This window comes from Strix uralensis, chromosome 5, assembly GCF_047716275.1.
Source record: "Strix uralensis isolate ZFMK-TIS-50842 chromosome 5, bStrUra1, whole genome shotgun sequence".
NCBI classification, from domain to species: domain Eukaryota; kingdom Metazoa; phylum Chordata; class Aves; order Strigiformes; family Strigidae; genus Strix; species Strix uralensis.
Genome location: NC_133976.1, coordinates 54,654,392 through 54,669,343, shown reverse-complemented (window position 1 = coordinate 54,669,343; position 14,952 = coordinate 54,654,392). Strand labels below are relative to the sequence as shown.

The window sequence follows — 14,952 nt, the reverse complement described above, 5'->3', positions numbered from 1 at the left end:
GATTGTAATCCAGAAGAACATTTGTCTGCCTTTAGTATTCTTTTTAGCTTTCTGATTGCTGCTGTGCTGAGGTTGAATGCACTGTGGACAGAGGGGATACTCTGTATTCTAGCATAGCTACTGTTGAACTATGAACCGTATATTGACAAATTTCAAAGACATTTCAATATAATCCAGTATGATGGTAGTCTGGAAAGGGTGTGTAAAAAGGAAACAGCCCATTTTAATAAGGAACATAGATAGAAGAGCTCATGGAAAGGATGAAGGCAAACAGTACTGCAGTTGCAGATGTACTGCGTTTAGATGACTCACTGCAAATCCTACCGCTGCTTCTTTTGAAAAATGAAAGAGTTGAATGAAGCTTCAGAGTAGAAAAAGATTACAATTAGAAGGGGTTTTGGAAATGTGAGAGTTTGCTTTGTCTTAAAAGTAAAGTCTAGGTGGTTTACTGCTGAATTACAGTAGTAATTTTTGATACAGACTAGGCAGTTACTACTGACCTAGCCATTCTCAAAGACAAAATTTAATGAAGGATCCTTGTATTGTTTAGGCTACTGGGTCCTTTTTTTTTTATTTTCCTTCATTGTGAGAGTTACATTGTTTGTAGTTCTCCTGATTAGACAAGTTGTGTTTTGGGAAATATATATGAAAATGTTACATTTTTTTCAAGCAAAAGGTAACCTTTTGGATTTTTTGCTGCTGTTGTTTCCATTATTTTTTCTGTAGGAGTTACCTAAAAACTATTTTGTAGTAGAATGCTGATTTTATGTGAGCAAAATTAAAAAAAACAGGAAGCAAGGGAGGCATTTGCTAGTCGAAGGAATTTCTTTCTTTCCTAAAATCTTTACAGAGCAGAAATTTCAGACTCCAATTTTCTGTAATACTTAATTTTTAGTGAAGATTTTGTTAATTTGATAAAACAATTATTGTTATTTTCTTTTGAAAATAATTGATCTCTTGTATTAAACAACTATATTGCTTAAAAGAAAAGCTTCTTGAGTGTCAGTGATAAAGATACCTGGTTTACCTTTTAAACGATAAAGTGAACTAAAATAGTAGATGCTAACTCCTTGTTAGTGTTTCTCCACACTCAATGCTCCTTTGATGCTCACTTTGATGCTCACCCCTTTGAGTTTTCTAAATTGTATCTTCATGTTCTTAATGGAAATAGTTTTCTTAAATAGCTGTAAAGCCAAGAGGTTGTTAGTTGTCCTTTCTCTATCCTAGGTTTAGATATTTTACTAATAAAACAACTCAAATGTCAACATGTTCCTTCCCTTTTCCCCATACAGATTTAATTCTCCTGCCTGTGATTTGTGTAAATAAAAAAAAAAAAAAGGCTAATGGTCTTCTCAATTAAAATGTGTTCAACTCATCTTTCTGAACACGTTTCTGGCAGTACTGATTTTGATTTGTTTTAAATAGTGCCATGTTGATGAAATCCTTATGCATACATAAATTAAATAGCTGTGAGAGGCTAAATTAATTGCTGTAATAGCTCATGAAATCAGACACTTTTCTACTTTATTTTTTCTTTTTTATTATATTCTGTTTTTCTTCTGTATTAAGATCCTAGATGATGATGCAGCTCAGGAGTTGATGCCGGTGGTGGCAGGGGCTGTGTTCACCCTGACTGCCCACCTGAGCCAGTCCGTGAAAACTGAACAGAAACAGCCTCTTGCACTCCCTGTGGCGGGACAGTCCCAATATGTCTTGATGCTGGATGCTTCTTTTACCTCATCACCTGGCTCTGAGAGCATATCCATGGGTTTTGCTTCCATTGGTGACTCCTCCCTCCACATCATCTTAAAAAAGCTGCTGGATTTCATTTTGAAAACAGGTGTGTTGACCTTTGCAGTGCATGTGTGGGAATTCCCCCAGCCAAGAGTAGAAAGGTGGGCTGAGCTGCTTCCTGTTACTGCAGTGAGGATTTTCATTACAGTCAATTAGATGGCTCTTACAGGATTAGTACAGATCTAAGTGATGGTGCTAACAAGAAAAAATTATAAAGGCATATTATTTTTTAAATCTGAACAACAAGCAGGAGAGAAATGTGTAAATATTACCACTTTTTTGGAGCAGCATAAACTTGCTGAATTTACTCACAAATACATATTTCTGTGAACAGTAGAACTCTGACTTAAGAAATCTATTTGTTTTATTTATTTTTGCCAACATTGCCATAGGAAAGTGAAAATAATTGCCAGTGGAAGATGGTGTTATGGAATATACATCTATTTGGTTTTAATTATGAATGTTTCTTGTGAACAGGTGGTGGCTTCCAGAGAGTGAGAACGCACCTTTATGGATCACTGCTTTATTATTTGCAGATTGCCCAGAGACCAGATGAACCAGACACTTTAGAAGCAGGTATGGTCCAATTGTATTATGGAAAAGAGGAAAAAAAAAAATTGTTATGTAACTCTGAACAGTACAGTTTCTGCATGCTGAGTTGTCTTCTGGAAATAGATTATATAGATAGAAACCATCTCCAGGAGCCTCTGAAATTAGTTGCTTATGCTAAATGATGCAAATTTTCCTCTATTCTGACCTGTTTAGCTACATATGCATTCAAAATGTATTGTTCTGGTTGAGGATATTAAATTTCTGATCTCCGGCACTAAAGAAGATATTTAATTTGTGTCCATTTAAATCTATGCATCATAGCTACAAAATTGTCAGTGAACTGGAGCTTACTTGGACCTACTTGAGAACAGCTGGAGCTGTAGAAATGTATGTACACTCATACGACAGTGATCCTGTTCTAAAAAAAACCCGAAACCAAATATTATTTAATATTTTTTCTGTTCCTTTACCTGAAGACCCCTAGATGGAAAACAAACAAAAAAGCATCCCCCCTACTCCCCAAAAAATAAGCAAGGCAGCCAGAATTGCTGCTTAACCAAGAGAGCTTATGGTGAATATCCCATTGTCTCTGTTAATGGCTTAACCACTTGATTTGTCAGTGCACCATTATTTCATCTTAGAGCTTGGACAAGGACTGAAAAACAAACTTGAGGCTAATACCTGTGCGTGCAGACTCTTATTGCTATTACTTGATCAGCATTTTGAGCTACAATAGTAAAAATACCTTTGAATTTATTATGACCCTTTTGTAGTTTATTGCTGGCTTTGGATTCATCCCTTTCCCAGTTAAGTTACTTTGTTTACTTCCCTTCAAAACAGCATGTTTTGGTCCCAGTGAAAGTTTTTAGGCCTAGTAGTCTGCTTAAAATTATTCTAGGATTCAGTACATGTAACGTGGAATATATATTTGCAAGGAGGGTGTATATATACAGGTACACACATGTTTTGTGCTAGCTGGCCTGCATGTGATATTCAGAAAAGTATGGATTTGTAGGAAAACATTTGCACTTCGGTCAAAAACCCTGTCCATTGTTTGGGGCACTTCTGTTGCAAGATAGAGAATGCCATGAAGGGCATAGCCTCAGCTGTACTGTAGCTCAACTAATGCTAAGCTGCCCTTCTTTGCATTTTTAATTTTTCATTTTACTTGCTTTTTGCAGCTAAAAAAACTATGTGGGAACGTCTGACAGCTCCTGAAGATGTGTTTAGTAAATTGCAACGAGAAAACATGGCAATTATTGAGAGTTATGGGGCAGCTCTCATGGAGGTCGTCTGTCGTGATGCCTGTGATGGTCATGAGATAGGCCGGGTAAATAAATCTATTCTTTTGCAATAGCTGTTTGGTTTGTTTTAAAGAACATTTTACTACTGTGCAGAAAAGGGAAATTTCATGAGGTAGAACTAGAACATTTTTTTTCTAGATACTTAATCTCTTTCACGTTTCTGTCCTCCCACTCATCCTTCAAGCTGTTGAAAGTAGGGGCATACATACATATTAATTTTTTTTCTCAAAAAAGCTATGTGTTCTGTTGTTTAAAAATGAGGGTAGCAAGCACTGCTGCAAAAGATTGTAGGTATGAACTGCTGTGGAATTTATTTGTTACTACTTTTAAATCTTGGACTTACCAGTTTATTTTCCCACTTCGGGAAGGTTTGGTGACTTTGGGAAGAAATATTTTCTGATAATAACTTCAGTGGACAGGAATCTAGTCAGAATGCAAACTAGTTTTAAATAGTCATAGTGCTTGTAGCAATACTTCATTAAAATATTTTGGCATAGTTACTGTTCAACAATATCTGTAATATTTTGTTAAAGAACAATAGAGAAAAGATAATTGGCTTATACTAAAACATCAAGAAATCTTAAAATATTTTCTGCATAAAGGATTGTGATTGTAGTGCAGAAGTGCATTCTGCTTTTAAGAAGCTGTTAGAAGGAACTAGGTATTTGTTAGAAATCTCATTGATCTCATAGATTTAATTCTGTTTTCTTTTTGTTGTTTTTTCTTGCCCTATACAGATGCTGGCATTGGCTTTGCTTGATCGTATTGTTTCAGTAGACAAGCAGCAGCAGTGGCTGTTGTATCTGTCCAATAGTGGCTACCTGAAGGTGCTTGTGGATAGCCTAGCAGATGATGATCTAACTCTTCAGAGCTTGCTCACACCTCAGCCTCCTTTACTTAAAGCACTGTACACCTATGAGTCCAAAATGGTAACAGTACTTCAGAAACAATTCTGTGGTATGGTGGGGTCTTTTTTAAATAAAAGTTGTTTGTCTATAATTCACATTGATGGTACTCAGAGCTATTTTACTAAAATAATAATATTTGAAATTATGTTAAAATCAAGTGAGAAAGTAGTCATAACAAGTCTCATTGTGCATCTCCAATACTTACCCTTCTTTTTCTCTAGGCATTCCTCACTAGAATAGCTAAAAGTCAGCAAGGGGCATTAGAGCTGTTGCGGTCTGGAGTGATTGTGAGGCTGGCACAGTGTCAAGTGTATGACATGCGACCCGAAACAGACCATCAGGGGTAAGTGTTGGTTCCCTGGCTGATTTTGAAACTGTAATATAGTCTTGGAAGTATCTGATGTCTTTCTATAGCCACAAGTCTTCTGAATAAGTATTTGTGGATATATTCTTTTTGTGTGTTTCTTTTAACTTTTCAGTTTAAAACTACCTTTTATTGAGAGAAAATTTCCAAATAAGTGGGTATGAAGTTGTACTTGCATGTCCAGTTACTTAGACTATGTAAAATCTTATTTGTTTGATACCTTAGATAGGAATTGTCTAGATATTGTTATTAATGTATCATTTAGACTGTAATGTTTTAAAACCAGCCTACACTGTAAACTTATTTTGGGGACTTTGCAGTTGATGAACAAAAAGTGCAAAGTTCATCCTCCCCCATAAAGCACTAATGAGAGAGCAGTGAAGTAAATGTTATTTCAGAAATATTTTACAATGTGTTTAAAAAAAAAAAAAAACAACAAACCACAAAAATTTCGCAGTTAACATTGCTTGGCAAATTTCTTGATGTTTTGCCATGTTGTTAGTCATTGTGAGATGACTGAGAAAAGATCTCAGAGAAGGAAATTGCATATTTAGCAGAAATCACCTTGGTTGATATCAAACCTTGGTCCTTGCTTTAAATTTACAGTTCTTAGTGATGCACTGGGAATTCAAACATTTCAGAAAAATTTAAGACTTAAGTACTCTGTTTAAAAGAGATGTTTAAGATTGTTTCAAACCTACAGGGCATTTGTAGAGGACTATATTTATCAGTTGGTTTAGAATTAAGCACACCTCTTCCTAAAATATTTGAGAATGTTTAGTTTTATATATAAGTAAAGAAAACAGATGTCATATTTCTACAACAAAGTAATCTGATTGAATGTAGTTCAGTACAAAGCAGTCATTTTCCCTCCCTAGAGAAGGTGTCTGGCAGCAGCTTTCTAGGTAAATTGCAGCAGCTGTGTATCATGAATTTGTTGCTTTTCCAATGTAAACTCAGTTCAAGGACAGACCTATAATTAAAATATGAATGTTTGCATGTTCTTGAGGGTGTTTGTAGGCTGAGGGTCTGCCTTGCTACTGGGCTTCACTCTTCTTGCACTGTTTATATTGTTTCTTTTTTTTTTTCTTTATTTGTTCTTCTTTTCAAACATCTTAAGAATGTATGGGATGAGAGATCCTCCAGTCTTCATTCCTGCTCCAGTGGAACGCTATCGCCAGATTCTTCTTCCAGCTCTTCAACTGTGCCAAGTGATCCTCACATCCAGCATGGCACAACACCTGCAAGCAGCAGGACAGGTAAGTTCCAAAAGGTGCTAGAGTATCACTGCTACTGCTCATTCAAAGAAATGTGTCCTTTTGCTCTGAACGTAAGGTATTTTTTTAAAAATCCTATCCTCACTGGTATGGGAGACCACTTTAAAATTCTCCAAAAGTAAAAGCATTGCTTCCTCTCTGCTCACTGCTAAATTTTGAGTCATTCATATTTTCCCTTTTCTTCTTGTGGTACAGGTTTTGCAGTTTCTGATTTCCCATTCGGATACTATCCAGGCAATCCTGAGGTGTCAAGATGTTAGTGTTGGATCTCTCCAGGAGCTGGCCTCCCTGACAGGAATAATCAGCAAGGCAGCTTTGCCTGGTAGGAACTGCAGTTTTGAAGTCTCTTAGACCCATCTGCATGAATCTCAGGCTTTCTTTTCTATAAAGAAATAGTAAGACATATAAGGCAGTATCTACTACAGTACAGAATGTTCTCGACATGTAGAGCTCTGGTAAAAATAAAGAAATGTTAAATAATTGTTCTTGAAGTAAGTATTGTGGATTTGCAGTGGACATAGTGCCCTTATCAATATGCATTTGACTTCCCATTGTCTTTCATTATGCTACCTGACAGTACGTACTTTTTGTCTTTGAGATGACTTGCAGATAGTAGTGTTCAAAGTGCATGTGGTATCCCCAAAAAGAATTTTCATTCAGCAAATTCTATGACTGAGGAAATGAAGACAGAAAATTGTTTGCCTACCCGTATCTTTCTTAATGTCTTCTCCATTTTTACTTATTTAAAAAAGAAAGCTTCCAGGGAGAAGCACTGTAGACTAGCATACTGACACTTCTTTTGGGTGACTTATCTTCACAGAGGACTAATAATTATTATGATGGATATAGTGATTTCTTCTGTATGCTAGAAGACTTGCTTACAGTTTCAGAATAACTTCTCTATTTTGATTTAATGGCTTTCTTTGTTCAGGAGAGATATCTGACTACAATAGAAAGGAGTGCAGAGCTGTAGGTTGAGCCCAGATGTTTCTTTGCTTACGGTATACTGAGCTTTGCAAAACAGCTGCAATTTTCATGCTACCTCCCTTCCTCCCTGCCTTTTAATTACTTGTCAGAACAGTAAGCTACATGCTCTTATGCATCTCCTAGTAGCTGCATTCATATCTGAATGTTTTCCTCAAACAATGTGCAAAATATAAGTTATACGTTTGGCTGAAATTCTTGTGATCAATGCTTGTATTCAAATGTATATACTGCATAAACCTGTCTTCTTTTGAAAAAACCCAAACAGTTAATTTAATGGCTTTGTCTCATATCAGGAGTGCTGAGTGAGCTGGACGTTGATGTTAATGAAGGGACACAGATGGAGCTACAAGGACATATAGGCCGATTTCAGGTAATGAAGTTGTATATTTATACAATTTTAAAAGGACAAGTGTTGTGTAGATGAGTTTCTTCCTGATTTTTGTACCCTGACTACTAGCAGCTAAAAAAGAGATGTTTTCCACCATTAAGAAGAATGTGCAGTGGTTTGTTGGGATTTTTTTGGGGGGTGGGGGTGGTTTGTGTGGTGTGTGGGTTTGGTGGCTTGGTTTTTTGGTTCCCCTGCCTGCTTCCCCTGCCCCCAGTAGAAAAGATTTGGCAACATCAGAGTTGCATCAGGGACTTTTTTTCCCTCCCTGGCTTAGGATTCACCTTATGTGGAGGAGAAGAATAATTTGAGGTCAACACCAAAGCATGTGAAATAATGCAGAAATACTGTTACCCCTTTTGCCACGTGTATGTCTCCAGCTCAACAATTTGGAGTATCAAACATGCTAGTGCTTTATTTCTTTCCTCCCCTTTTAAAAACAACCCTGACTTAGAAACAAGAATGAAAGCCAAGATAGAATAAGTCTTGATCAAAAGCTATTATTTTACACCTCTTTACAGCTCAGCATTCAGCATCCAACAGTGTTTTTGAAGCTTTGGTTCATGTGATCAAGGACTTTTGTAAAGAAATATTTAATTGAAAACTATCTGTAGAAAGGGCTGCCCTATCAAATACTTCTGGTTGCAAGAGAAGGATGTATTCTCTCTACACTTTGATAGTAGCTATTAGGCTGACCAGCCTGAAGCGAAGTAGCAAGCTGTAAATGATTGCTGTAATGCTAGTGTACTTGGTATTCTGATGCATCATGTCAACAAAAAATTCCCATGGGACAGCAGAAAGATTTTTTTTTTGGTGTGTGTGTGTGTTATAAGGAGTTTTAATTAGTTATTTTGAAAACAGCTGTTCTGAACAAAACTGTGTGAATCAGTCATCTGTTACTGTAACTTTTCTCTCTAATTTGTCCTGTAACTTTCATCGAGTAATAAAAGGATTTAAATGTTTTACTCTTCCCCAAAAGTAATTACCAAAAAATCTTTAATCTTTGATACCTGTTTCTGTCATTATGCACAAAACTGACTTACAGTCTGAAGTAGTTTGTTGATCTTAACAGCCACATGTAAACTAAAAACAAATTTATTGATTATTACTTCTTTTTATGAAAGTATGAATTGTTTTTTGCACTCTACTTCTATGGAGCTTATTATCGTCGTATCTAGATTTTGTTAGTTTGTCTATATAGGTAAAGGTGTTTTAAGCGGGCATTGGTAAACCTAAACTGTCAGTGCTAGTCAGTGTAACAGTCTGAAAGAGACATCAAAGTTGTGCACTTTTGAATTCCATTCATTTCTCAAGGAACTGTTTTAGGGTGCCATTAATTTAATTAATTTTAAAAGGTGAGTTAAACCAATATGTTTTAAAAATTTAAATTTCGTTTACAAAGTGCTAAAAGTTTTACCTGCATTGCTCTCTTGCTATTGTGTTTTAAGGGATATGTATCACTTAAGTGAAAAGAATCATGCACTTCATTTGTTGAGATACTAATTAAAATGTTCATTTCTTATGGCAGCGCCAGTGCTTAGGACTTCTAAGTCGGTTTGGTGGTTCAGACAGACTACGTCAGTTTAAACTGCAAGATAACGCAGAGAGAGACAGAATGAACAAGAGGGATGAAATTGAGTTGGCCATGCAACAAGTAAGGACACAAGCTGCTAGAACCTTCAGTCAAGGATTGTGACGTTTCACCTTCTGTGCAGATTTGTTTAGTTGTCATACTTTCATATGATAGTGGTAATGCTCTATACTGGTTTTAGTTTGGTATAGGATCCCACATTTTATTTCTATTTAAAGTAAACCTTGAAAATTTGGTTACGTAAATTTGCATTAGCAACCATTATTGTCTTGGTTACAAACTCTGTGAACTTCGAAGCCTTAAATTTTCAAAATGAAGGCTGGGTGTAGACAGCAATGGCTAACACTAAGTTAGAGCCAAAGGGGATGTAAAATTGACCAGAAATTTTAATTAGCAGGTTTGGGAAAGAGGCAAGGTTTCAAGTCCTAGACTGGAAATAGAAGAGAGGCTGTAACTGAACACAAAAGAGAATCACCACATTCTGGTGAGAAGAGAGGGAGCAAAACATGTTGTTTATTGACATTTATCCATTTAAATTTTAATGCTCTAAAGCCTGTAGAAATTGTAACTGACGTGCTGTCGTTTTTTTTTTGGCAGATCTGTGCAAATGTGATGGAATACTGTGAGTCACTTATGTTGCAGAGTGCCCCCAGTTTTCAGCATGCTGTTTGTCTGTTTACTCCTAGCTTGTCAGAATCAACCAACCGAGATGGGCCTCGTCAGGGTGAGATTTTTGGCTTGCTATTTTATGAGACTGAATGGTGTGACATTTGGGCTAGTAGAAAATAATGAACCAGAGGCTGTAGTTTCACATACACTTTAAGTCACTTTATGCCAGTACTGTAGCTGCCCACTTTCTAATTCTGGAACACATGTTTGCACAGCCTTGCACTAAGCCAAATCAGGAAACTAATCCAAGTTAAAACAAACGTGTACAAAAAATCCTTTTTAACTGACTTCCTATGGCAGCCTCAGAAACACATACATCAGTAAAAAAAGGTGTATGTAAATAAATAGCACAAGACAGGGGAAGGTGAGGATTTATTTTTTTTTCAGTATCTGTGCTGGATAACATGTGGAACTGGGACCTCATTTATGACATGTAAGATGTGTTTTGATGCTGACTGGAACTCTTCATTACGCCACATGACAAGAGTTTACAGTGTGCTATTATGTAGCTGAGTGGTTAAAATACTTAATTACTGAGTCTTCTGGTCTAGTTACATTTCACGTGCTACACTCAGTACTGTACTATCCTGACTGCCTTCTAGTACTACAGCCACAGAACTTTTTACCTAGACTTTCAATTGTGTTACTTCTGACACAGAAGTATAAAATATAAACTTTCCAGAGCTTTCATATCTTACAGAGAGCATACCTTATGGATTTCTTGTTCTTTTTAAAAAAAATTTATTATAATTTGTCGACTTTTCTAGATACACAAGTACCAGTGGTCCCATACTGGCACTTGCCTGGCTTGGGCATTATCGTCTACCTGCTGAAACAGAGCACTAGTGATTTCTTCAGTTACTACGATAGCCACCGTCAGAGTGTTAACAAATTGCAAAATGTGGAGCAACTCCCGCCAGATGAAATAAAAGAGGTAATAGTTCTTCTGACTCTGTAGTCTCTGTATTGTTTGTAACTTAGACATAGCTGTAACAGAGATTCCAAACCATCTTGGATAAGTAAATAGTTCCAGTTCTTGTGCATATTCCTTTCTACTCTTGATAAAGGGGGCCATAGAATGAGTGACCTAAAACTTTGGGGAAAATATTTGGCTTAACTTTGTAAAAGTTGTGATTTTCATTATAGTTGCTTAGGGCTACATTTAATTTCTTCATTTTTTGGTCAGCAACATTATGCAAATTCAAAATAGAGAGCACGGTTTTGAAGAAATAGTAGCTGACAAGGAAGTGCTAGATATTGATAAGTAATTTTATTTGCTTATTTCTTTTGATGCTCTGTGATTTGCTACAGTCTTCTTGGTTTTCCTCTTATCACAGCTGTGTCAGTCAGTTATGCCAGCTGGGGTTGACAAAATCTCCACTTCCCAAAAATACGTTTTGGCAAGGCGACGCCTGGTGAAGCTAATAAACAACCGAGCCAAGCTGCTTTCTCTCTGTTCTTGTATCCTTCTAAAATTGAAATGACCCTCAAGGTGATGCTCCAGAAAAGCAGAGAAATAGGAACAGGTTCTTTTTACTGAGATTTCTGACCACTTTGAACAATGCTTTTTACAAAAAGGAAATTTAAAATACTGAAAATTAAATTAGTAAGAGGGTATTGTTCTGCTATTGTCAGAATGTAAGTATTTTCAAGTTAGTAATTCCCATCAAGGAAACCCTGCTAGGACTTTCTGCAACGTTATAATGGAAGAGTTATTGCAGCCCAGCTCTTCCGTTCAGTATTCAGACCCACTAAACATTCATATATGTACAAGTGTGGTGGAAGAAGTATTTTGAAAAATAATTTTGAGGTGCCTTTTAGAGCAACTGGAGTTTCCAGTCTGTGGAAACAGCTCTGAATGATCTCCCAAAACCAGGTGGCAATGAAATAAGAGCAGTCATGGGAATTACAGAACAGTTGACCTTGCATAAACCTAATCTCATAAAAACCAGTAACTCTATAGAAATAAATAGTCACACACAAAATTATTGTCTGTAGCGGATCAGAATTTTCCTCTGAAACCTACTTTGGGAAAGATGTGCTCTTGCAGACTTACCTGTTGTAACTTAAGATGTTACTGCCACCCCCAGCTTGATAACCTCAGCTTTAATTCACTGTCTCTGCAACTGAGCTCTCATTACAAACCACTTGAGCACTCATACTCTGCTCTGGCGCAGAGTGTTGGTTTAAAGCCTCTCCCGGGTGAGTAGCAGTCTGAAGTAACCTAGCCAGCACTGCACTGAGGCAGGTGAGGAGACCCCATAGCAGTGGGGGCCAGAAGCTTCTGCTGGAGGAGATGACAGATGGTTGAGCTAACATCTTCAGCTCCTTCAGTGTGTAAGTATGCTCATATAGTAAACCTACAATCTGAAGACAACAAAATTAGACTTCTTCACTTAGCTGTGTCTACAGATATTATAGAAACATGTCTCTTCATTCTTTGGCGTCATCTGGAACACTATCTACTGCATTGCACACCCACTGACTCCCAAGACCCACTGCTGTCCTCCAGGATGTCATTTAAGAAAGGAAGGCTCCAAGGTAAAATTTCTCAAACATCAAAGTGCCTTTGAATAACTTCTGATGGTTAGCTTTAAAACTGATTTGCTACTATTAATATTTTGCCATTTATATTTAATAAAGGAGATTTTGGTTGGATTTGGCATACCTTTGGATCTTCCGCTAGAAAATTGGCAATACAAATATTGTTAAGTCATAGACCTTTGGGTTTTGTCTATTACACATAACCTCCAAAGGAAAGTAAAATTTAATGATTTTTTTTTTGTTGTTCAAACCAAGTGAAGTTCAAATAATGTAATCAGATGGGTGATTCAAAACAATTTGTAGGAAAATATTTCAATATAATAATCTAAGATGAAATTAAGAACTAAAATTAATATTGGTGGTTTTAGAAGTATTTTTAGAATTGTAGGCAGCATTGATTCACCAGAAGCTTTTAAGTTTGTTAGATTTTGGTTTTAAAAAAAAAATAAAGAATGGAAAGAAGTCAGAAAAAGAAGTTATCCAGAGAGGACTTTTTGCTTAAAGTGCCCTGTTGTGTGATCAAAATTATTTATGGCTCTTACTTAATGTATTTTCTCTAAATCATTTTAAGTCAAAAAATCAGTGTCATTTCTAATGTGCAAGTTTGGAACACTGCATTTTTAAACTCATTTTATAACTCGATGTGGAGAAGATAGTGTGGAGCAGCCAACCAAATTTTAATGTTTCATTTTCTATCACTAGATTCCTTTGGTTCAGAGCCTAACTTGGATTTCAGTAGTGGACTGAATCGAGTGAGCCAGCATGATATAGAACAGGTGAGATGTGACAGTGTCCTGAAAAGTACAGAATGTGCTTGATTTACCATACAGCTATTGAGAGCAGTCTGATGGTAGTTTTCCCACCTCTAAACAACCTGTGGTAACACCAACAGGATATAACTTAATTTAGGATTAATGAAATGTTGCAAAATTTTTTTTGAAAGTATTATGAAGCAGGTAGCAGTTGTGCTGCTGCACACATATTTTCAGGTCTTAATATAAAAAGTTAAATGAGCTAGACTTACAAAAAAATATGAGGGCAGGATTCCCAATTTTCTGTGATCCTGTAGCTGTTTACTACAGGTCAGCTGCAGCTAGGCTGTAGAGAAATGAGATTGGAAAGGATAACAGAAACTGAGAAGACTATGAAATGTGAATGCTAGCAAAGGAGTAATTTACAGTGTGTAAATCTAATGCAGAGGTGGCAGAAGATCATTTTTATTAATAAATCCCACTGACATTTCTACTTCTGCTTGTGCAGAAAAAACCTGCTCAAAAACGTGCACTTTCAAGTATCTTTGTAAAATCTAGAATTATAAGAACAGTTGTATGTGTTTTTGTGATAAGGCATCCATCCGTCTTTTATTTCATTTGTTCAAAAGTAAAATATACAGTCACATCTTGCAGAAATACTTGGAATGTAATTAATTTTTTCAGGGATTGTTTACATCTGTATTAATGAAAAAATGTCTATGCACGTGGACTCGTAACTCCTAAAGAGTCCTTAAAGGACTAGGTGAATTTGAATTGCAAGAAGTGTTTGTATTAATTGAAGAGGCTGAATTCCTAAATTGAGGAATTTAATTCCTAAAACAGGAACTTAATTCCTAAAATCTGGAGAGGTTGTGAGGTGGTAATATTTGGATAATCTGTAAATGCTCTGAGTCACCCAAAAACCTCTGTAGAAAGGCTCTATCCGTTATATAATTTAGAGAGGAAAATATAAGGGAAGAATGCAAGTAGTACTTATTAGGCGAGTCAGAAAAAACATACTTTTGAAAGTCATTTAGAGAATAAATCGTAGTGAAAGGGTTGACAGGTAGTTGATGATGGATAAGCTAACATTCCAGAAAGAGAAGATTCTGTATGGATGACTGCAAATCTCTGTTTCTTAGCTTCAGATTGAAGCCACAAACAGCTTTGGTGAATCCCTGCAGAAGAAGCTTCTGGACATTGAAGGATTATATTCTAAAGTTCGGTCACGATACACTTTTATTCAAGCTCTTGTTAGACGTATCCGTGGTCTCCTAAGGATATCAAGGACCTAAATGATTCTGATACATGTTGCTTGTCCCTTGAAGCAATGTACTAGGGCAGGCCTTCTGGATCATCAGATTTTATAGATCACACATTTTCTAAATAATGTCAAAAATATTTTGTTACTTTTTTTTTCCTATCCCTATGGATCAGTTTTGTGTATTCTTTCCTACTGCTCCAAACTTGGCAGGAGAAATAAAGGATTGTTTTGAACTGAGTTATATGATTAATGTAAAATTTCAAGCAAGAAAGAAATCTAACAGAGGGCATAAAGGAAACAAAAGTAGTTCTGCAACTGTGATGATGTTACATTTATGGATGCTTTCAGAGAAAACATGGGGTTCAAGTTTCAGCACTTGCAGACTGATCACTCCGGTGGGGATTCTCTGTGAAATGTGGTCGTTTTGTACTGTGAACTGCTTGTTTCTGCTCCCTCTTGTCCTGCCTTTTTTCAGCTGACAGAAGTATAAGCTGCTTCTCTTTGGACAAGTACAAGCTGCTTTTCTTGGTGAGAATGATAAGAAAAAAGAAAAAAAAAAAA

General features: G+C 36.4%; 1 protein-coding gene across 1 annotated transcript in view; it reads left to right on the top strand.

Annotated features, from left to right (window-relative positions):
• Nucleotides 1-14,628, top strand: part of NUP205 (nucleoporin 205) — a 52,424-nt gene extending 37,796 nt beyond the window's left edge. The window contains exons 29-43 of the mRNA XM_074870861.1: nucleotides 1,570-1,840; nucleotides 2,272-2,370; nucleotides 3,528-3,676; nucleotides 4,388-4,579; nucleotides 4,780-4,901; nucleotides 6,043-6,181; nucleotides 6,395-6,521; nucleotides 7,480-7,556; nucleotides 9,100-9,225; nucleotides 9,760-9,886; nucleotides 10,599-10,765; nucleotides 11,169-11,292; nucleotides 12,244-12,372; nucleotides 13,078-13,151; nucleotides 14,270-14,628. Coding sequence (XP_074726962.1) covers nucleotides 1,570-1,840; nucleotides 2,272-2,370; nucleotides 3,528-3,676; nucleotides 4,388-4,579; nucleotides 4,780-4,901; nucleotides 6,043-6,181; nucleotides 6,395-6,521; nucleotides 7,480-7,556; nucleotides 9,100-9,225; nucleotides 9,760-9,886; nucleotides 10,599-10,765; nucleotides 11,169-11,292; nucleotides 12,244-12,372; nucleotides 13,078-13,151; nucleotides 14,270-14,422 — 2,076 coding nt within the window. The 3' untranslated portion in view covers nucleotides 14,423-14,628. The remainder of the gene's footprint in view (nucleotides 1-1,569; nucleotides 1,841-2,271; nucleotides 2,371-3,527; nucleotides 3,677-4,387; nucleotides 4,580-4,779; nucleotides 4,902-6,042; nucleotides 6,182-6,394; nucleotides 6,522-7,479; nucleotides 7,557-9,099; nucleotides 9,226-9,759; nucleotides 9,887-10,598; nucleotides 10,766-11,168; nucleotides 11,293-12,243; nucleotides 12,373-13,077; nucleotides 13,152-14,269) is intronic.
• The last annotated feature ends 324 nt before the right edge of the window (nucleotides 14,629-14,952 follow it).